At 40.6% G+C, this 22823-nt stretch overlaps 2 protein-coding genes across 2 annotated transcripts in view; both read left to right on the top strand.

Moving 5' to 3' along the window:
* The first annotated feature begins 3223 nt into the window (after positions 1-3223).
* Positions 3224-22823, top strand: part of LOC134210994 (FH1/FH2 domain-containing protein 3) — a 492884-nt gene continuing 473284 nt past the window's right edge. Inside the window, exon 1 of the mRNA XM_062687493.1 lies at positions 3224-3792. The gene's annotated coding sequence lies outside the window, so the exon portion shown is untranslated. The remainder of the gene's footprint in view (positions 3793-22823) is intronic.
* Positions 20889-22700, top strand: LOC134209295 (uncharacterized protein K02A2.6-like). Its single transcript, XM_062685291.1, has one exon. It carries the CDS (start codon positions 20889-20891, stop codon positions 22698-22700), a length of 1812 nt encoding a protein of 603 aa, XP_062541275.1.

The raw sequence follows: 22823 nt of genomic DNA, 5'->3' as shown, positions 1-22823 counted from the left end.
TCAAAACAAAACATATCGTTTTGAATACATCAGACTGAGAAAACCAAAAAAACTCCAGAACAAATCTTCCAGTCGATCTCTCTCTTCAAAGTTATCAATTATTAAGATCCAGCATAGCTTAGCTTAGCTTGATTGACTGTACCCATCGTAGTTGCTAGTCGTGATTGGCCGAGAAACAACAAATAATGCACAGCTCACCAATGAATCGCCTGCTTTGAGCGTGCTTATAGCGGCACACTAAGAATTAACTTTCCGAAATCAGTATGGCGAAATGCATCTAAGATACGATTTCTCAAAATTAAGCACCTTCATAGAAAAAATATTTGATGGGCGTAGTAGCGGACACCTTCCTACACAAGTGGTACCAAATAGTTTTCGTGAAAAGTTCCTACTTTTGAGAAATCACGCCTTAGATGGCTTTCGCCATACACATTTCTGGTGGTTAACTCATGCTGGCTATTTGCGCTATTTGAAAATCAGCCACTGCTAATAATTCATTGAATAGTTATTCTCACTGTACATGCTTCGGAGTTTCTTTAATTCAAGACCAATAACGATGCCGGCCACGCCCTCACAGTCAATTAGGATAAAGGGAGGAAAATTATCTCGACACTCATTGCTACAAGAGACCGAGGAATCCTCTGCATCTCCATGAGCGCACTGGAAAGGAATAGTATGTTAGTTGGGAAGGGAATATATTGGAAATCGCCTTGGTAAGCGACTAATTCGTAATTTTTAGCGAGTAATTTTTTTTCTTTTGAACGACGCCATATAGGGGAAATGTTCCGATCTCCATCTCACTCCATCTCATCGCTAAACAAAGAAATACGGCACCAAATTCTTCGCTTCTTTTTGTCAACATGCGTGCTCACTGCTGAAAAAATCACAAAAATAATAAACAAACCGAATTCCTTTCCATTGTTTTGTTTTTGATGGGATGGAAATAGGAGCTATGAGATGAAGTGGCGAACCGTTCCCCTACATGATGATACAAAAACGGAAAAGCAACGCGTGTCTTACGTATTTTACCGAAGACTGATTCGATATCTTAACTACTTCGCGACGACTAAAACACGCACTGCACAACGCTTGCTTGATGGCTACTCCGAAAAAACACGCACGGAAGAGGTCATTCATTAGTACGGTTAGCTAGAACGAGGTGAGCTATTGTTTAAGACCACATAAATACATTGTTCTTAATTATACTTAATTAGATAGGACTGCCAGAGACAACTGGAAAGCGGGAAAGCACCGTGACATCGCCGAAAGACACAAATGCCATAAACGTAAGCAATATGAACTTAAAACTAAATCATGTCCTAACATATACTTCGTACATAGGATTTTAAAACGGCCCTATCACTTCGAACGAATAAAGGTCGTTACGATTTCGGAAAGCATCATACGTCTTTCATTGTTACCGCGTGACGCAAATAACAGTTATAGAACTGATTTGGATGTGAATATCATTCGTCCTGGAATCAATAATTTTGAAACGAGATCATCAAGCGATGAAGAGTCTAAACCTAATAAATCAGGAAGAAATTATTAAAGCAGTTGAGAATCGATCATATCAATCCGAATAAACGAGAGACACTTAACATGAAATTGTATGTTTCGTGAAATGCACACTTTTTTTACTAGTGCCATTAAATATCCCATAAAAACAAAAGATGACTTGCAGGTACACATCTATTGCTATTCTTTTTGACAGAAAAGAAAAACCAGCGACAAATGTCTGAACTTCTTGGTTAAGGAATAATTCAACATTTGATTAGCTCTTGGATGTCTCTTGAATGGATTGTCCTTAAAAAAATTTAACGCGTCATATGAAAAGAAGTGGCGTCTAGTCATAGACTACCGCAAATTAAACAGAAATACCATTGACGATCGGTATCCTATACCGAATATAACAGGCGTCCTCGATTAATTAGGACGATGTATGTATTTTACCACATTAGATTTGGTATCTGCGAATGGCAGATTTTAATAAGTTCTGCATAAGAACCTTACAGAAACTGTATAAAATTTTGGCATAATTTTGGAAGATTTTAGTACAACCTTCTTCTTCTTCTTTAATGGCTCAACATTTCAAATGGAACTTGGCCTGCAGTGTTCTAGCATTTCCTCAGTTATTAATTGAAAGCTTTTCTATGCCCGCCATCATTACATGAGTATGTTTCTTGTGTGGCAAGTACAATGGATACACTATGCCCAGGGAGTCGAGAACATTTCCCATCCGAAAACATTCGCCATCTTTGGATTGGCAATCCTACGGCTTTGCTCTCAAGGCTGCTGGAGACAACTATCGTATTGAATTTTATATTATTTTAATACACTATCCGTAACAAAAGCTTACATTTCTTATATTAATACTTTGTAGAATTGTAAATGCCAAGATTTTATACAATAATTGTAAAATTTGTTTTCCGGGTGTGGTTTTCACCAAGTCGAAAGAGAAAGATATTCCAAAAACAACTTTTAGTGTTAAAAATTGACACTTTGAATTTTTGAGAATGCCTTTCATTTTGAAGAACGCCCCATCAACTTTCCAACTTTGCGACCTTAGAAACGCAAAATCTGAAAGTCTAACTATAGAAAAATTTCACGAATTTCTAAGTTAATCTGGATAGATTAAACCTAAAATAAAATGAGAAAGAACGCCGTGGTTTCTTAGATCAGTTTCTCGAATGGTTTGTTTAGTTTTGGGTACCGAAGGTTGTTAGGGTAAGGTTCCTATATACACCGGGATGGGCCATCTTAGATAAAGTTAGTCGTACTTAATATTTCGGTATATTGCCAAACCCCTCTTAGGTTTGAGTGCATAATACGATGAATAATTCAATCGTGAATTCACCAAAAATCACCAAAAGCTCCAAGCCGAAAGAAGGTGGTTCATTCCATTCAGCAAATTTTGAGAGTACTAGCTAAAATGCTCGAGAGACAAGAATTTTCCGTGCGTATGGAAAGCCGATCCGGTTTGCGATCTCAGTTGCGCGAACGACTTTGCCCGGCGCGAACGTGTCTGTTTTCTCGTATAGCTGCGTTTGTAGACAGCATTTGAACGGTTGAGTAAATATCCGGATTAATATTGTCATAAGACTCTGATACAAGAAGAAGAACAGGAAGATTATCGGAAAAACTGGGTCTGCAATTAATTGATACATTGTTCGCTGGTGTGGTTTGTGTTTCATTGTAAGTGGATGCGAATACTTTAACGAATGTGTTGCGTTTGCGTTTCACATTGCGCATAAGTGCCACAGGAATCCAGCTGAATTTAATCACTTTCGATTCCAAAGCGTACGAGATTCAAGTGTGGGGTGAAGTGCTTGTTAAATCTGTCAGATTAGTCTTATTGGGTGAAATTACAGCCGTTAAATTGTCTTGTGTGGAAACGCAGAAATTGAACGAACAGCTGTTGCTCGAATGGAGTTATTACTCACTGCGGAGTGATGGGAAAAAGAAAAAGTGAAAATCTCGTGGAAAATCGGTGTTCATTTGAAAGGCGAAGCAACGGGCAGGAAAACGCATTGTGAAACGCACTTAACGCATTGAGCAGAAGCGAATTTGAGTTTTTCGTGTCTGATGACTACGCGATAAATGCCATGTCTATTTGTTTTCTCGGTGAGGGGATATAAATAAATCAGTAACATTGTGATGAAGAACTTGAGATCAACCAAAACGAGTGTCTGCGTGTAAATTGAATTCAGTAAGAAGGTGTGGAAAACACCCACATAATTACTCTGTGGGAAGCCTGTTTTGAACGCAAAACCACGTGTGGTGAAATCGAAAGTAAGTGCTACTTCCTCGAATGCTAATTCAGTATATGCATACATATTTGAAAGGATATAGTGAAAAGGGTCTTCGTGATCAACGTTTGAATATTCTTGTAATGCTCAGAAATGTTTCATGCGGTTTAGATTTTATACTTACTTGCTCATGATCAAGAATACAGAATTTACTTTTATGTTTAAAGAATAAATCATTTTCTGGTGGAAGTCAAATGAACTTTTGGTATAAATTCAAATGGATTTCCTGTGCAAATTCATAGAAATTCCTAGTAAAAAGGGATTCGAATTGCTCCTGGAAATTCAAACGAATATTTACTACCGCTAACCGCGAGTCAGACTTATCTGTGGCATCCATGGCTGACTTGCAGTTAGCGGGAGTTTGGTGGAAATTAATTCTAATTTCCCGTTGAACTGTCTAAGACGAGTTAAGTATTCTCCATTTAATTCCACCAATTATTTAAAATAAAAGATATCGAAATAATTGGTAGAATTAAATGGAGAATACTTAACTCGTCTTAGATGGTTAAATACATTCCACTAAAATTAAAATATTTTTTCTTCCCGTTGAAGTTTCAACGACTTCTCTGTAGAAAACAAACGAAAAAAAACATTTTTTAATGGAATTCAAACGAATTTTCCGAGGAAAATTGAGCGGGAATTTATGTGTGCAAATTAATGCTAATGAGCTCCCGTGATTGCCTACGTGTGCTCGTATATATCTACTTCAACGAGAAGTTTTCCAATAACGGAAGCTTTTCCTAACCCGTTTCGGTCTGACCTGGAAATCAAAATTGAAGTAACCCGTGTGGGCTCATTTTTCGTCCGATTGTCATGAAATTTCCAGGGAAGAAGCGTCATCATGTCTATTGACATGATTGGTACATGACTGATTTGAACATGGTGCCAATCCGGCTGGATTTATTAAGGGGGGGTCCTGGGTCAGGTGCAGTCAAAAAAGGGTCATTTTTTTTAAACCATTGATAAATGAACGAAAGTGCCCAGAATGCTGATGCAAACGTGGTCAATCATCATTGATCATTATCAGAAGTTAGTTTTGATACACCTGGACATGGCTCCGGATGTTCCGGGAACCTGGTTTCCTGGAGTAGTGGACACTTTTCAAGTGGTGTAAAAACCAGTCTTGCGACATATCAAACTTCATGATTTTGGAAGACAATCTCAATAGATGAGTTTTTGAAAGGTTTTGGATACATTGGTCATGGCCGGAAGTGTTCCCGGAAACCTGGTTCCCTCAGGGAACCGGACACATTTCGATTAGGACCGAAACTCATCTTGCGACATATAAAACTCCATGATTTTGGAAGACAAGGTTAACAGATGAGTTTTTGAGAGGTTTCGAACACATTGGCCACATCCGGAAATGTTCCCGGGTACCTGGTTCCCTCAAGGAATGGAAAAAAATCAATTAGCACCGAATCTCACTCATCTTGCGACATATCAAACTCCATGATTTTGGAAGACAAGCTCAATAGATGAGTTTTTGAGAGGTTTTGAACACATTGGCCACATCCGGAAATGTTCCCGGGTACCTGGTTCCCTCAAGGAATGGAAAAAAATCAATTAGCACCGAATCTCACTCATCTTGCGACATATCAAACTCCATGATTTTGGAAGACAAGCTCAATAGATGAGTTTTCCAGAGGTTTGAACACATTGGCCACGTTCGGAAGTGTTTCCGGGAATCTGGGGTGGCATTGTGCATCTCGATTCGAATGTAATTCTATCGAGTCGAACATGTTTGGCATTACGGCTTTCGATTCGATCTCGAAAACGACTCATCGTTCGAGTATGCTCGAGGAGGTACAATAATAACGAGATGCTTTGGCATTATGGAGATTCGATAGCACACTGAAAAACGACTCAAGTCGAATAAAAATCACTCGTCACCTTTATAGCTTTCGAATGTTGTTCGAGAGTCATTTCTTGCTGAAAGTTTTTCATTATATTTGTTATTATTTCTCTACGGGAAGAAAATAAATGTTTCATTATTGTATCTTGAAGGAAAGAATGTCATTAGTATATCTTTTTTTATAGTTTCCAGACAATAAACAATCTCTAATTATCCCGAAATCCTCGTAAAAACGACTTCAACCTAAATCGATTTTTTGCAGTTCTTACGTATTTCTTGACAATTTCGATAAAACGCGTGAAAAATCTATGGGGAAAATCTACGTAAAAATAGTTGAGTTAAATAAAAAAAAACGCGCAAGAGATGACCCAAGTGCATTTAACTGAAACACATGGAAACATCGAAGTAATTTATTATCGAATCCTTCTTTAGCTTTAAATTATTTAGCTCAAAATTGGATCTGTGTTATAAACTCGAATAAATATAAAAAATGCTAAAGCATTTGATGAGTTTGATTGCTCTAAGCATGCGGTCGCGTGTACTCAGACGACAAATGACGGTGGAAGACCGACACTTGATTACAATTAGAGCAATCAAAGTAATCAAATGCTTTAGCCAAGCAAGCCTTTTGCACAAATTCGTCCAGTCCGTTGTTGGGGGCATAGAGTGTGATCCTCTCGATTTATAAACAATGTGCACTCGCTTGACTGTGGATATACAACAGTAAAGCACATGTGAAGATTGGACAATTCAAACAAGATATTCAATTTGCAAAAAAGAGCTAACCGTGGTTGAGGTTGGTACTCGGATTCTGATGGCTTTTCCGCAAACGTGACCTTTAAGTGGTCTTATTGTGTAGGGGTTATCACGCCTATCTAGAGAGTAGGAGGTTGAGGGATTCTTTTTCGCAAATTTTATATCAATTTGTCAATTTTGAAACATGTGCTGTGCATATGCACAGCCAAGACATTTAACAAAAAAAATGGTTTTCGTACGGTCGAGTTGCCGAATAATATGCAATTAATAATAAAACTTATAATTTGTGTCGTAACTTTATCTCAATTTATAAAACATGTCGTATCGGCATAATGTTTTATTCGGTTTCAACTGCTCAATAAATAATATGGCTTTTATAGTCATTGAGCACGATTTGCTTGTTTATAAATTAACTGCCAATTCATGCCCTGAAGGATGCCTTTCCAACAGGCAACATGCTACACGTAGATGAAATTACTCTTATTCTCTTTGTTTACTCACATTCGCAATGCGCTGAAGGTTGTCTCTCCAGCGGGCGGCATAATAAACACGGAGACAGTTATCTCTTATTCTCTCTGTTTACATTTCGTTTGACAGAACACACTCGATTGAGCTAGTACAGCACCATTCGAAATCTTGTACTGCGACTGAATGAAGTCGAACGAAATACATAATGCCGCAATTTTTTCGAAACGAATGCAAAAACGTACGAATCGAGAGATTCGATTCGAGATGCGCAATGTCACCCCTGGTTCCATCAAGAAAGTGGACAAATCTCGCCTAGCACCAAAACCCATCTTGCGACATATCACACTTCATGATTTTGGAAGACAATCTCAATATATTGGTTTTTGAAAGGTTTTGGATACATTGGCCATGTCCGGAAGTGTTCCCTGGAGCCTTGTTCCCTCAGTGGACCGTACAAATTTCGATTAGCACCGAAACCCATCTTGCGGCATGTCAAACTCAATGATTTTGAATCACCAGCTCAATAGATGAGTTTTTGAGGGGTTCGGACACATTGGCCACGTTCGAAAACGGTTCTGAGAACCTGAATCCAAATCCGGAAGGCAAGGAGGCCTGATTCGCTAAGTGAAGCAGGCAAATAACAATTAGCGCCGAAACTCAATTTGCGACCATGACTTTGAAAGACAAGCTTCATAGATTAATTTGAAACTTTGACCATTTCGGCCATATGTAGTGTTCCCTGCAGCCTGGTTCTCTCAAGGAATTGGAGGATTTTTAGTTAACCGCGAAACCTATTTTGCGATACATTAGAATTCAGTATTTAGAAAGACAAACCCAGCAGATGAGCTATTGAGAGTTTCTTTCCTGGGAGCCTGAATCCATCAGTATCTTCTTCTTCTTCTTCTTCTATGGCTCTTCATTCCAACTGGAATTTGGCCTGGCTTTTCAACTTAGTGTTCTATTAGCATTTCCACAGTTATAAATTTATAGCTTTTCTCTGCCCGCCATTGCATGATTATGTATGTTGTGTGGCAAGTACAATTGATACACTATGCCCAGGAAGTCGATAATGTTTTTCACCTGTCAACATCCTTGGCCCAAGAATCGAACTCGCCATCTCCTAATTGACAATCCTTCGTCTTTTCTCGCAAGGCTAGCTGGAGACCCGGATCCATCAGTATAGTGAACAAATTTATATTTGCCCCGAAACCCATTTTACGAAATAATAAATTACATAATTACGAAAGACAAGCTCAGCAAACAGTCCGGATGTGGTCAATGTGTCTGAAAGCTCTCAAAAATTCATCTTGTTTGGACTTTCAAAATCATAAAGTTTGATTCGTATCAAGGTAGATTTCTAAGCTAATCAAAATGTGTGCACTTTCCCATAAACACTTCCGGACGTGGCCAACGTATCCAAAAATTATCAAAAATATATCTATAGAGCTTGTTATTTAAAATCATGAACCAAGAAAATTATTTAGCTTTTTTAGTGGAATGTTTTCACTGTCATAAGATGAGTATACAATAAAACCTCCTTGAGTCGATATTGAAGGGACCGTCGACTCATGGAAACATCGAGATGTGGAATAGAAAATTTTATTATTGAATAATTTGCTTTCTTGAGTCGATATCGAGTCATAGAACTCATGGAGGCTTGACTGTAGTACAATTGTACTAAACTCGTCTTATGACAGTGAAAATCATGGAGTTTTATATGTCGCAAGATGAGTTTCGGAGCTAATCGAAATTTTATCACTTCCCTGAGGGAACCAGGATCCCAGGAACACTTCCGGACGTGGCCAATGTTTTCAAAACCTCTCAAAAACTCATCTATTGAGCTTGTCTTTCAAAATCATGGAGTTTGGTGCTAATCGAAATTTGTCCACTTCCTTGAGGGAACCAGGTTCCCGGGAACACTTCCGGATGTGGCAAATGTGTTCAAAACCTCTCAAAATCTCATCTATTAAGCATGTCTTTCAAAATCATGGAGGTTGATATGTCGCAAGATGGGTTTCGGTGCTGATCGAAACTTAATCACTTCCTTGAAGGAATCAGGTTCCCGGGAACACTTCCGGCCGTGGCCAATGTGTCCAAAACGTCTGAAATGCTCATCTAGTGAGCTTATCTTTCAAAATCATGAAGTTTGACATGTCGCAAGATGGGTTTCGGAGCTAATCGAAACTTGTCTACTTCCCTGAGGGAACCAGGTCCCCGTGATCACTACCGCACGTGGCCAATGTGTCCAAAACCGCTCAAAATTTCATCTGTTGAGATTGTCTTTCAAAATCATGAAGTTTGATATGTCGCAAGATAGGTTTCAGAGCTAATCGAAATTTGATCGCTTCCCTGAGAAAACCAGGTTCCCGGGAACACTTCCGGACGTGGCCAATATGTCCAAACCACTGAAAAACTCATCTACACCCGATTCTTTTTTTTCACGGATTTTTTTACACGGCCGTGTAAAAAAAAATCCCATACAAAATTTTTGCAAAGTTGCTCCATTTTGCATGATTCGTCGAGAAATCATAATCATAGAACGCATCCCCCGTGTAAAAAAAGAATCGGGTGTATTGAGCTTTTCTTTCAAAATCATGGAGTTTGATATGTCGCAAGATGGGTTTTGGTGCTAGGCGAGATTTGTCCACTTTCTTGAGGGAACCAGGTTCCCGGGAACAATTCCGGACGTGGCCAATGTGTTCAAAACCTCTGAAAAACTCATCTATTGAGCTTGTCTTTCAAAATTATGGAGTTTGATATGTCGCAAGATGAGTTCGGTGCTAATCGAAATTTGTCCAAAACGTATCCAAAACCTTTCAAAAACTCATCTATTGAAATTGTCTTCCAAAATCATGAAGTTTGATATGTCGCAAGACTGGTTTTTACACCACTTGAAAAGTGTCCACTACCCCAGGAAATCAGGTTCCCGGGTAACCATTTTATTCGTTGAGCTAGCATTCGTTCGGCTCTCGCCTTGATACTTGTCTACTAGGAAAGTTCCTGGCGGTGGATCTATCCTACCCGATAAAGAGTTCCCTGCACTGAAAGCTCTCCAGCAAGTACAAGATCTTATATCATAGCGAAGAAATGTACAAAGTGGAGGCCATGTACGTACATTTTGCTTGCTGTCAAATGAAGGCATGTGCTTGTATCTGCTCCACCTTGTATACTTATTCGTTAGTGTACGCTACTTTGTATTAGCTTGGTCCTCCGCAACCAACAACTCGCCTTATAGATAATCTTGCACATCAGCCTATGAGTACTTTCCAGCTTTCTGACTGACTCTAATTGACACCTCCTGCACTGATTTCCTCCTGCATTCAGCTATTACAGCTTTATAATGCGCCAGCGCAACCACTTTTCGACAAGAGTGATGGAATGGGCTGTAGTCAATTCAACTTTCTCGATAGTCTCTCCGTACTGGTCAACATTACGTCATTGGCTAGCCCCACTAGATTGACTCCTGGCGAGAGTTTCGACCTCAGCACACCAGGACTCAGGATTGATCCCTGCGGAACATCTACCGTGATCGGAGTGCTAGCCAAGCCTTACTCTGTCTCGTAGATCAGTACTCGCTCCTGGAAGTGGCCTTCCTCACCGGTACTCCCAGCCGAAGCAACGAGTTCATCTGTTGAGATAGCCTGTTCATGATTAACTTCTCCAGTTGCTTCCCTACAGTATCTATTAGACAGATTCGTCTGGGCGCTGTGGGGTCTGCTGGTGGCTTGCCAGATTTCGATAACAGGACCAAACGTCTCTTCCTTATATCCGGGAATGACTCGAACATGTCCGGGTTTGCCAGTGTGTGGTATGGGAATTACTTACTTACTAATGGATCCTGTACACCTCCGGTGGTGCAAAGGGCCGACTTGAAAGATCTCCATCCTGAGCGTTGCCCGGCTATCGCTTTAACCTGTTGCCAGGTTAGATTTCGGTCGACTTCTTTTATTTCTTTATTGAGGCTTCGCCGCCATGAGCCCCTGGGTCTGCCTCTGCTGCGATATCCCGCTGGGTTCCAGTCTAATGCTTGTTTACAGATTTCGTTTCCGCCCCTACGTAGAGTGTGGCCGACCCAGCCCCACTTCCGATCCCGAATTTCTGTTGCTATTGGCCTCTGGTGACAACGACGATGGAGCTCGTTGTTTAAGATCCAGTTGTGAGGCCACCAGGCCCGAATTATATACCGCAGGCATCTGTTAATGAACACCTGCAGCCGTTGAGTGTTCTCCACTGATACACACAATGTTTCGCTAGCGTATAACAGCACAGATTTCACGTTAGAGTTGAAAATTCGTATTTTGGTGCGTTCACTTATCTGCCTGTTTTTCCAGATATTTCTTAAACTCGCAAAGGCAGCCCTTGCTTTCTTGATCCGTGCGCATATGTCGATCTTGGTACCACCGTCTGACGCCATTTGGCTGACTGTGAAACTGGAAGGTGTAACCGTGTTTACATCCAATGATTTGGTTTTGTTGACGTTGATGACTAAACCTGCCGAAGAGAAGCGCTCGGCAAGGTCGTTGAGCTTACTCTGCATATCAGAGCACCGTTGTGCGAGGAGTGCAACATCATCCGCCAATTCGAAGTCATTTAGGTGCTCCATGGTTATAGGCTGCCATAACAGCCCGCGATTTGATTCACGGTCAATCGCATCTACCAGAATCTCGTCGATTACGATGAGGAACAGTAACGGTGATAGAATACATCCTGCAACCATACATCGTTGACCTGCTCCAGAATGATGCGGAGCGTGACAATATGGTCCACACATGATCTTCCGGCACGGAATCCGGCTTGCTGCCGCCGGAGAGTCGCATCGATCTTCTCCTGAATCCGGGCTAGGATAATTTTGCACAGAACTTTGAGAACGGTACACAGCAACGTAATGCCTCGCCAGTTATCGCATACAGTCAGAGGTCACCCTTTTTAGGCACCTTCACTAAGATAGCTTGCATCCAGTCGAACGGGAAAGTTGCGGTGTCCCAGATATTACGAAATAAACGATGCAGTAGTTTAGCGGATGTCATGGGGTCAGCTTTGAGCATCTCGGCTGATATGCGGTCGACCCCTGGGGCTTTATTCGATTTCATGCTTTGGATGACTGTTTGAATCTCTAGCAGTGATGGAGCTTCGGTATTGACGCGTGTTATACGTCGGATCCTAGGCAGATCATGCCGAGGTGGTGATGGCCCGGCTGGCACTTGAAAAAGTTGTTCGAAGGGCTCGAACCAGCGTTTCAGCTGGTCAGTTGGGTCGATCAATAATTGATCATTCGCGTCTTTCACAGGCATCGTTGCATTCATCTTCGCCCCGCTTAAGCGTCGTGAGATATCGTAGAGGAGGCGAATGTTCCCGGTTGCGGCGGCTCTCTCTCCTTCGTCGGCCAGAGAGTCTGCCCACGCTCGCTTGTCCCGTTGACATGAGCGTTTTACTTCCTTCTCAAGAGCCGCGTATCGTTGACGGGCTAAGACTTTGGCTCCTCTGGTTTTCGATCGCTCTATCGCGGCTTTGGCTTTTCTTCGCTCCTCTATCTTCCTCCAGGTCTCATCGGTGATCCATTGTTTTCTCTGGGTGCGCAGTTCGCCCAGATTGTTCTCGCTGGTGGCGATGGAGGCATTCTTGATGCCGGTCCATTGGTCTTCCACGCTGCCACCTTCCGGAATATCTGCAGCACGCGTCTCCAGTTCTTCAAAGAAGGACCGTTTCACCGTGGCATTTTCCAGTCAGCGTGTGTTGAATCGTCGTCCAACTCTTTCCTCCTGCCGACGAATCCGCGCAATGCGCAGGCATATTTCGCCGATGAGGAGGTGATGATAAGACGCGATATCGGCACTACGTTTATTCCGTACATCAAGAAGGCTCCGTTTCCATTTTCGGCTGATGCAGATGTGGTCGATTTGATTTTCTGTAAAGCCGTCACGGGAGACCCACGTGACCTTGTGAACCGGTCGATGAGGGAAGAGCGATCCCCCGATCACCATGCCGTTATTACCACAAAATTCCGCGAGCAGTTCTCCGTTTTCGCTCATTTCTCCGAGACAATGGCGTCCCATAATGCGCTCATGGTTCGAGTTGTTGGACCCGATCTTTGCATTGAAGTCGCCCAAACAGATCTTGATACCACCATTCGGAATTCTATCTACGACGGCATTGAGTTGACTGTAGAAGTTCTCTTTGTCTTGCAGATCGGCAGCATCGGTTGGCATATAACATTGGATTATAGTAAGGTTTCGGACTCGTGTTACAAATCTGGCAACGATTATCCTTTCACTTATAGGTTCCCACATCATAAGCGCAGAGTGTGCCTGAGCGCTTAGTAGGAAGCCAACTCCGCGATGCCGGGGAGGGTGTTCACCTCGTAAACCAGAGTATAGCATAACTTGTCCCGACGGCGTTCTGTGTTCTCCAAAGTTTGGCCAACGGACTTCACTCAGTCCCAGGATCTCAAGCTTCATGCGGCGTGCCTCATTGGCAAGTTGTGCCAATTTACCCTGCTGGGCTAGGGTTCAACGTTCCATGTTCCTATTCGTGTCCGTTGTTTCGCGCTAAGAGTCGTCGCCGTAAAATCCGTCCGTATTCTTTCATTATCGGATTCTCGAACAAATTGATGTTTCGGAAACAGTAGGTTGTTGGGCCAAGGTTCCCTATCCACCGGGATGGGGCTGCCATCTTAGGTATAGCTTCCGAGGAATAGCATTTCATACTCAGCCACTGGATGCCAGAACAGACGCTGTTGGAGCCGCACCTCCTTGGTGGGCTTTGGGACAGTTCGTCGAATGACATTTCGTCGAATGACGTTTAGTCGAAAGGACATTTGGTCGAAGGGACATTTAGTCGAATGGACATTTAGTCGAATCGAAATTCAGTCAAATGGACATTTAGTCGAATGGACATTTGGTCGAATAGACATTTAGTTGAAAGGACATTTAGTCGAAAGGACATTTAGTCGAATGGAAATTTAGTCAAATGGACATTTAGTCGAATGAACATTTGGTCGAATAGACATTTAGTTGAAAGGACATTTAGTCGAAAGATTTTTGATTAAATACTAATAAATAATGCACAAGATATATGAATAAACTGATTAGAGGAGTGGACGTGAGGAAGTTCAATCAGTAGTGGGAGAAACGAGTACGGAAGCTGATGAGGATTTTTTACCTGAGCTAATAGAAACTTCTAGAGACCCTGGTGACCAGAGTCATGGTCAAAAACCAATGATATCAATGTTATTTTGCCAATACTTCATCATAGTCGGCTTTGGAACATTTGATTGATTGACATTTGGTCGAATGAAAATGATTTACTTATTCTTTTCATTGATACCCTTTCTTCCACTCAAAATTTATAGAATAATTAGTTCAGTATAAAATTGTCTTCCAACCATAATTCGTTAATTATTGGCCGTCATAGCCATATTTGTCCCATGTTTGCTGGGATCTCCAATGTACATGATACAGTTATGCGTATAACGGCAGTAATGTCTATTCGACTATACGAAGCATCATTCGATTACATTTCATTGGCCAGGTGGTATAGATTCAATGTAGTCGGTTAGAGGGGTTCGCCGAAGTCAATATCCAGTCTGGAATAATTTCGGAATATTCGCCGTTTCGTATTATTTGTTTTTATGAACCCATCATTCTTTGCACAATATTGCAGCAATGGTTATATGACTTTTAGAAAAACCGGAATAAATAATTTATTTTTTAATCGTTTATTGGCTAAAGTTCTTTTTCTTCAAATATCAATTCGACGGACCGTACTAAAGACTAAATATACCAAGATTCGATTCGAAAATCCGATTTCTACCAAATGTCCTATGACCAAAATTCACATGACAAAATGTACGAAGATTCTTCTTTCTAAAATCTGATTTTGAATAAATGTCCATTCGACCAAATGTCCGTTCGACGTAATGTTCTTTCGACCAAACGTCATTCGACCAAATGTCCTACGCCTCTAGTGGATTAAAATTCATTTTCGACTGAATGTCCCTTCGACCAAATGTCCATTCGACGTAATGTCCTTTCGACCAAATGTCATTCGACTAAATGTCATTCGACGAAACGTCTTTCGACGAAATGGTACAGATTCCCTTGGTGGACAGACGCTCGATCAGTCGGGTCAAATTTGTTTAAGGTCCCACCCAACACCAGGACTAGGCTAGTGCGCTTTGAGCGGCACACGGTCGCTTTGATAGGGCCTGCTTGGGGACACATGCAGCTTTTTATAGAAGTTCAACAGAGCCCACTGTCGAACCCCACCACATCATAGGCAGACCCCACAGGACGCACCCTCTCACTCTAGCTGATGTCAGAAGGACAACAGTGCCCAGGCTGCACTACCAGCTAAGTACGCAACCCTTAGCTGGCGGTCAATTGTCATCGGAAGACCCGTGGAAGCGTAAGTATTGGAACTTGTGAGGACCAGAGCTATGTTAGGCGCCCCTTCCCGGATGTCAACTCACCATTTCGCAGCCCGTGGTATGTTATGGGAATGGAACTTCAATTATCACCTTCAGTCTCGTTGCACATCGCTCGGGAGGTGCGTTCCTACCACCACATTATGCTGAGAACCTCTACATCGAGGTCCGTGAGCTTCTCAGCACTGTGCATCACCTTGAGCATGTCGGTACAGCGCTATTTATCTGTTTTGTATAAGTAGCGCTTTTCCTTACTCTCTGGCTATTGCCGGGCGCCTGGTTGCCGCTTTTTCTTCTTTGATTTCCTGGCTTTCGTTTGGGACCATCCGACCGGTGATTCTCTTGTTCGGGTTGGCTTCCTGTCTCCGGTGGCCGACTTCCGTGTTTCAATCACAGTGTTCCAGCCCAGCCGCAAGCCCTTATTATTATTATTCATTGTCTTTATTAAAAAAGGCTTAAAACCCTGGGCTTGCTCACATCTTCTCATCAATTGAGGAAGTATCAAAAACAAAACACGGGGGTTATCGATTACCATCTGGTTTTAGCGAAATCGCATTGGCAATTCCAACAGCTGCGGAATCAAACTGGCAATCCCGGACAAGGCCGAGTACATATATCTAGTTAAATCATAATTATTAAAAATACTTAACCACATTAAACCATACTCTTCTTCCTTTTCCCAACTCAGTTGAAATTCTTACAGGCCATATTTTAAAGTCCATGTTATAATTATGCAATACACGTTTCAGCGGTTTTCGACAGCACTGATGGACGCCACCTCTTTCTCTGTCCATCACTGCATTCGAAATGGGCCGGAACCGTTTGCCGTTGATATGACTGACTACGACACGAGATTTCGAGTAGCATCATTTTTCACCACTTGATACTTTACCGGAATCCCGATCTGGAGGATCTGAAAGCAATGGACAATCGTGCCGCTAGCTGCTGCACTGTTGTTGGTCCATCGCTCACTCATCGTCGACATCAAGAGCATCAGTCCCGTTGAAAACAAACTTCTCGGCCGCAACAGTTCGTAAAGTGCGAGCCGGCTTTTCACAAATTTTCGAGCGTTGACCGTTGCCCGGGTTTATGTCGTCGAGCGGCGAACGAAGGTACGGTTTGACCCATATTTCACTCATCGTAATCTCCCGGTTTTTGCCATGCGTTGTGTAGATACCGTCGCGAACGGCGATTGAATTTTAGAACTAATTTGGAAATGTAATGGGTTGAAATTGATGGAATATATAAATAGATCAACGACTAGGAAGCTAATCGTGATGATGTTATTTATTTCAGCTATTGCCAGAAATTCGATCTACTGTAGTCTATGGGTATGGATTACAACAGTGGGAATATTTACGATTCTTAAACATCGTTACCGGCAGAACCATCACGATCCGTGAGATGTGTCGTGACTGCATAATGTTTTTCACCCACTAGCCGATTCAGGATGGGCAGAAAGAAGGAAAGTTATGTTTTTCATGCCTACCCATAATCGCGGTCACACTAGAAATAAACGACCGGCAAAACTATTTCACTATTTTAATGGTGTGCGATATGAGCTTTTTACGATATGGAAAATAACAAACAGATTGGATTATATTAGTATGTTCCGAGTGTAATTATGTGGCATCTACCGAGGAAGAGAATATTTCTTATGTAAGAAAAGTCTCCGTAATGGTATACCTTCGAGGAGAATTGCCTTTTCCATTGAGATATTCGTAACAAAAAAGTCCAAATTATATGAAATCGGAAAAAGTATGAAAATGATGAACAAGAAGATATACGAGACATTTTTTTAAACTTTATTAAAGTGTTTTTTTAACATTGGTTAAGTTCAACTGGTCCCGTACCTATACGCTGTAGTATATAAGGTACACTGGGGGAAGTGGAAAAGGAAAAATCGATAGTGCATGTTTGATTTAGTGTAAAACCGGTTTAAATGATTTAAATGCGTTCAATCAAAATGGGCTATCAAAAACAGTCAATTTTGCACCAACTGTGTTGTAATTCATATCATTTTGGTCGCTTGAAATTTATGGAAATAGATTTTAACATTAGGAGTTGTTTTTCCACTTACCCTAGTGTGATGGGGTAAGTGGAAAACCCATGTTGCCTTGACCTTCAATAGTGATGAGTAGTTACATATAACTCAAATCAATACGACAATTGCTCTGAGTATCTTTTGTGCAATAATTTCATTACCTAAACGGAATAGATCCTCAAGGAATTCTCGTAATAGCTAGGGGAGGGCTGGTTTTGCCTTCTCGAACTCTAAGTGTACGTAAAGTCTATATGTTCTCCCCAAAGATGAACTTTTTGAAGGAAAAATGGGACTTAAAGGGTTATAAACTAATCAACATAGTTTAACGAATTGAGATGATGTCTGTATGTGCGTGTTTGTATGTATGTGTGTGCGCAAATCACGTACAAAATTATCAGCTATTCTTAAGCACATGTCCTTAACCAATTTGTTCGCAAAAAAATTGCATTTAACGGCGAAACTTGTTATGAATAAAAATTAATGTGAATTATGCAATATATTTACCTATCAGTGTTATTTTTTACTTTCTTAATAATTTTTTTTCATATGTAAAACATGTGAAAGGCATCAGTACCGATAGGTGGATTAATCAGGCATTTTCTCATTTATATGTGTCCAACCTCCACTGGAATCACAATGATAATAAAGAAGGAACATATTAAGATTCACAGCTATCGAAATAAACCCTGAAGGGAAGAAAAAAGTTGCGTAATTAGAACATTATCCACTTCCCCCGCAGTGTTTGATACCTGGGGTAAGTGTAAAACCTTTGAATTATTTGCTTTTTTGGTACAAACCACTACCAATTGAATGGGATTAGTTTAATTGTATTACAATGGTCTCCTGTGATATAAATTCACTTGAAAAAAGAACAATCAGTGCAAATAAGAATTGATTTTATGAATGCAAATATCAATTTTCGCGAAACCTAAAATTACAGTTCAAGCGTTAACCGTGTTAGTGTACGTGTTATACAAATTTCAACATAGTATTAGTGTGAGCATCAAAGTATAACATTGCATAATGCTATGATGTGGTAAAAACTGTAAAGTATGTACAATTCCAATTTTTCGAGTCGATTTTTACACTTACCCCCTTTTTCCACTTCCCCCAGTGTACCTTACTCTAGAAAAACTGCCGAGAATGTCCTCAAAAACGTCAAAGGGTCGTTTTGGCCCGGGGGTGCACATTACCCCAGTTTCCCTTCTAAGAAAAACTGAAATTGTCGACCTTCGATCCAAGCATTTTACGATTTTGCAAAGGACAACAACTTTACGATACTAATCTTCCATGCACCAAAAAAGTACAGCGGACGCGTGGTGCATTGTTCTTTAAAAGTTGCCAACTATTAGGCTTTTTGTATTGTCGTGTCTATTCAAATCAAATTTTCTCTTAATCCTTTAGATCTAACTGTAGGGGAAGAGAATAGTAGGCGGTAACTAGAACAAGGGTTAGTCAGTGAGGAAGAGCAAAACTAGTAGGACGCATGTAATGCAGTCTGGTGGAATAAAACGTTAAATTGTAAATCCGGTTATTTCTGTGTTTGTGTAAAGAATATCCTGGCTTGGCCTATTCCTGATCCCGTTTCTCTACAACTGGCGACGAGGATTAACAGGTAGGAGTTGTTTTATTAGCTTTGTATGGCATCAAGACTCAATAATTTCAAAGCTAATGAGCCGCCGGATGATGTGCTGATAATTTTAATTGAACGAATTATTTCCTCGTAACAATGAAATGTCGTTTAATTGATTGTAAAAAAAATAGGTCCTTCAATTAGCTTAATTTATGTAAAACTCATGAAAATCCCGAAAATTTGGGAATTTTCTGGAAAGGATTATTAATTTCGTTTTATGAAAAAAAAAACTTCTGGTATCCATAGTTACAAACAGCAACACTGAATAGAAACCGATACTCTAATGAAAAATGCTATACTTGTTGATCACTTTGTGGCAGGCCACCTGAGGGAGGCAACAGGTGGTTAACTGTTTCTGTAGCAACCTCACTGCACACAGGCGAGGTAGAAGTTTCTGAATTTGTTATTTTCTTCTGTGATTGTTATTTATAGTTCCCTAAAAAAAATAATATCTGTTTGTGACCATTTAAACAATTTTTAACACGCTTTCTGGTACCTACTAGCCGTAAACTATGGAACTCTGAATAGTGTTAAAGTGTCGGACTACCTCTAAGAAAATTATAAAAACTAAATATTGGCTTACAACACAGTCAAACAGCAGGTATGTATTCTCTGTTGCAGCCATCATTCATGAGTAATGAATGGTGATAGTGGACCGTACGTTACTGTATGCAAACAAATAAAAAAAAAAATGAAAAATGTGAATGAAAAAAAAAAATCGTAAATGTATTAACCGTTATGATTACTATTATGCTAATGTTGTGAATGAGAAGAATTATCTGTAGGACATAGATGTTATGAAAATGTTAGTATTGCATTTTTGCAATTTAATTTATGCAAGTCCATTTAATTGGAGACTGAGATTTGATAATACAAAGTTGGGTAATTGCTTAAACATATTTGAACTAGAGGCGTTCGCTTCAGAGTGGAAAGCCGTGGGTTAGGAGAAAAAGAAAATAACTTGAACCAGAAGCGTTCAGGATACTTTGAAATTGTTTTGTATGTCGTATGTAATTGAACCAGAAAAGTTCAAATCATGGTGGAAACGAACCAGGAGCGTTCGAGCGACATGTTTCAGGAACCAGGAGCGTTCAAAGTGGAATGTTTCTTGACAAGGAGTGTACAGAGTACTGCGAGCTAGAACCAGAAGCGTTCAGCTAAGGATGTTGAAAAGAACCAGGAGCGTTCCGTGGAGGAAGTTGCAAAGAACCAGGAGCGTTCTGTGGAGGTTGTTGAAAAGAACCAGGAGCGTTCAAAGGATGTTCGAAATGAACCAGCAGCGTTCTAGTGAAATACGTGAATCAGGAGCGTTCAAAGTGGTGTGGTGCATTTGAAATATTTCAAGTAAAGCCATAAGCTTTCTGCTCTTGATATTTATTCTCTAGGTGAGTTTGGTTGAAATTGAAATATGAATTCGAAAGAAATACAGCATTGATTTGAAAATGAAACACAATAAATGAATTTTAATGAATGTTTTTTTTATCGGCTCACTATCAAAACTCAGCATTATATTGAAACATCTTCTTTGCAGTATAAACCAATTATAATAAAACGTTTTATTTTGGATGAGAAATATAAGCAATATAAGTAGTATAGTCTTTCAGTTTTACTGTTTACTTCAACCCAATTCAAAATATGTGGTCGAAGTTCTAGTTCTAATGAATTGCACTATTTTTAAAAGTGTGTCAACAGCCATCATCCGGTGTGTATTGAACGGAAACAGTAGTTATATATTATTATATTAAAAATAAATAAATAAATAAATGTTACAGATGGAAGAAACTCGTCAAATTCCACCGTTTCGGTGTGATGTCATTGAAAAGGGAAAAATTTCCAGAGAATGGGAAACCTGGAAATGGTCTCTCGAATGCTACTTCGAAGCGTTCAATATAACAGAACAGAAGATGAAGCGTGCGAAGCTGCTGCATCTTGGTGGAGTTGAGCTCCAACGAATTTTTCGTAGTTTACCGGATCATGATAAAATACCTCTGGTTACGACTGATCCGAAAGTCTATGACTTGGCTATCGAGTTGCTTGATTCATATTTTCAAGCAGGCAGGCAAGATGTTATAGAACGCAGAAAGCTCCGTAAGCTGAAACAAGAGCTAAACGAAAAATTTTCTCATTTTCTTATTCGGCTTCGCCAACAATGTATGAACTGCGGTTTCGAGAAGTATCCAGGCAAAGTGAATGAAATACTCAAGGAAATCTATCTCATTGATGTTATCGTTGAAAATTGCCGATCAGATGAATTACGTAAGGCTATTTTGAAACGGGACCGCACACTTAAGGAAATTGAAGAAATTGCGGCGGCAATCGAAGACACCGACCAACAAATGAGAGAACTAAAGGAGAACAACAATGCAATACGCGAAGCATCCGTTTGCGAAATCAGAAGAAGTGAGAAGACCACTGCGGCGGTTGCAAAACCTGACGAACGGAAAAGCCAACCATTTAGTGCAGTAGGACGTCGATACAATCAACAGCAACTGGCAAGAAGCAGCAAAATAGCTAAATGTTTTTCATGTGGACAGCTGGGACATTTCTCAACTTCGCCGGAATGTCCAGCTCGTGGTCGTACTTGTCGTCGTTGTCAGCAGTTGGGACATTTTGAAATTGTGTGCAGAAAACGTAACGCGAACATCACGAAGAAAGGAAATCCAAAGAAAGTGTATAAAATAGATAAACTACCTGGACATACCGACCAACTGGATGATGAGGAAAATATTTCAACCGAAGAGAAAGTGTATTATGCGTTTTATGGCGGAAATGAAAGCAACGTTCTGGATGCCACAATAGGAGGAATTTTGGTGAAAGTGTTAATTGATTCAGGTGCAGATGCAAACTTGATGCGGTTTGAAACATGGAAGGAATTGAAAGAGAAAAAGATTAAGATTGTGAAGTCAGCTAAAGGATCGTCTCGTATTCTGAAAGGATATGGCAGCAATAAACCTCTTGACGTTGCTGGAACTTTTGAAGCAGAAGTTACTATCGGATGCAGATCGACGGTTGCAGAATTTTTCGTTGTCAATGGTGGCCTGAAAGACATTCTCGGAGATTCAACAGCTAAAAAATTGGGCGTGCTAAAGGTAGGCGTAGGAGTGAATAACGTCAACGTAGAGCTCAAGCCATTTTCTAAGATCAGAGGTGTGGAAGCGACAATAGAAATGGATCCGAATATCAGGCCTGTGTTTCAACCATTACGCCGAGTACCGATTCCGATAGAAGCAGCAGTAAATAGCAAGCTTGAGCAGTTGCTGGTTCGTGATATTATAGAAGTCAAGAAAGGACCAGCTTCCTGGGTGTCACCACTAGTAGTTGTCGGAAAAGCTTCAGGAGAACCAAGAATTTGTTTGGATTTACGGCGAGTGAATCAAGCAGTCGTTCGGGAACACTTTCCGATGCCTGTTGTCGATGAATACCTTGCGCGGCTGGGAAAAGGAAAGATCTGGAGTAAATTGGACATACGCGAAGCATTCCATCAAGTCGAGTTAAGCGAAGAATCAAGAGATGCTACAACGTTTATCACTAACCGAGGACTGTTTCGGTTCAAGCGATTACCGTTTGGCCTGGTGACAGCACCTGAGATTTTCCAGCGGATCATGGAGGAGATGCTAACGGGATGCGAAGGAACATTCTGGTATCTCGATGATGTCATCATTGAAGGAGAAACTAAAGAAATCCATGACATAAATCTTAAAAAGGTAGTGCTTTAGCTTAATAAAACTTTGAAATTGTTAAAATAAACACATTGGATTGTTCATTTTTTTTCTTAGGTGCTTGATAGGCTGAAAGAAAGAGGTGTTGAGTTAAACTGGGAAAAATGTGCTTTTGGGGTT

The sequence above is a fragment of the Armigeres subalbatus genome, chromosome 2 (assembly GCF_024139115.2).
Source record: "Armigeres subalbatus isolate Guangzhou_Male chromosome 2, GZ_Asu_2, whole genome shotgun sequence".
Lineage (NCBI taxonomy): Eukaryota > Metazoa > Arthropoda > Insecta > Diptera > Culicidae > Armigeres > Armigeres subalbatus.
This window is presented reverse-complemented; position numbering and strand designations above follow the sequence as displayed.

Bases quoted from the DNA above. Each gene is read 5' to 3' on its own strand.
- LOC134209295 (XM_062685291.1), top strand. From the start codon at position 20,889: ATGAAGCGTGCGAAGCTGCTGCATCTTGGTGGAGTTGAGCTCCAACGA.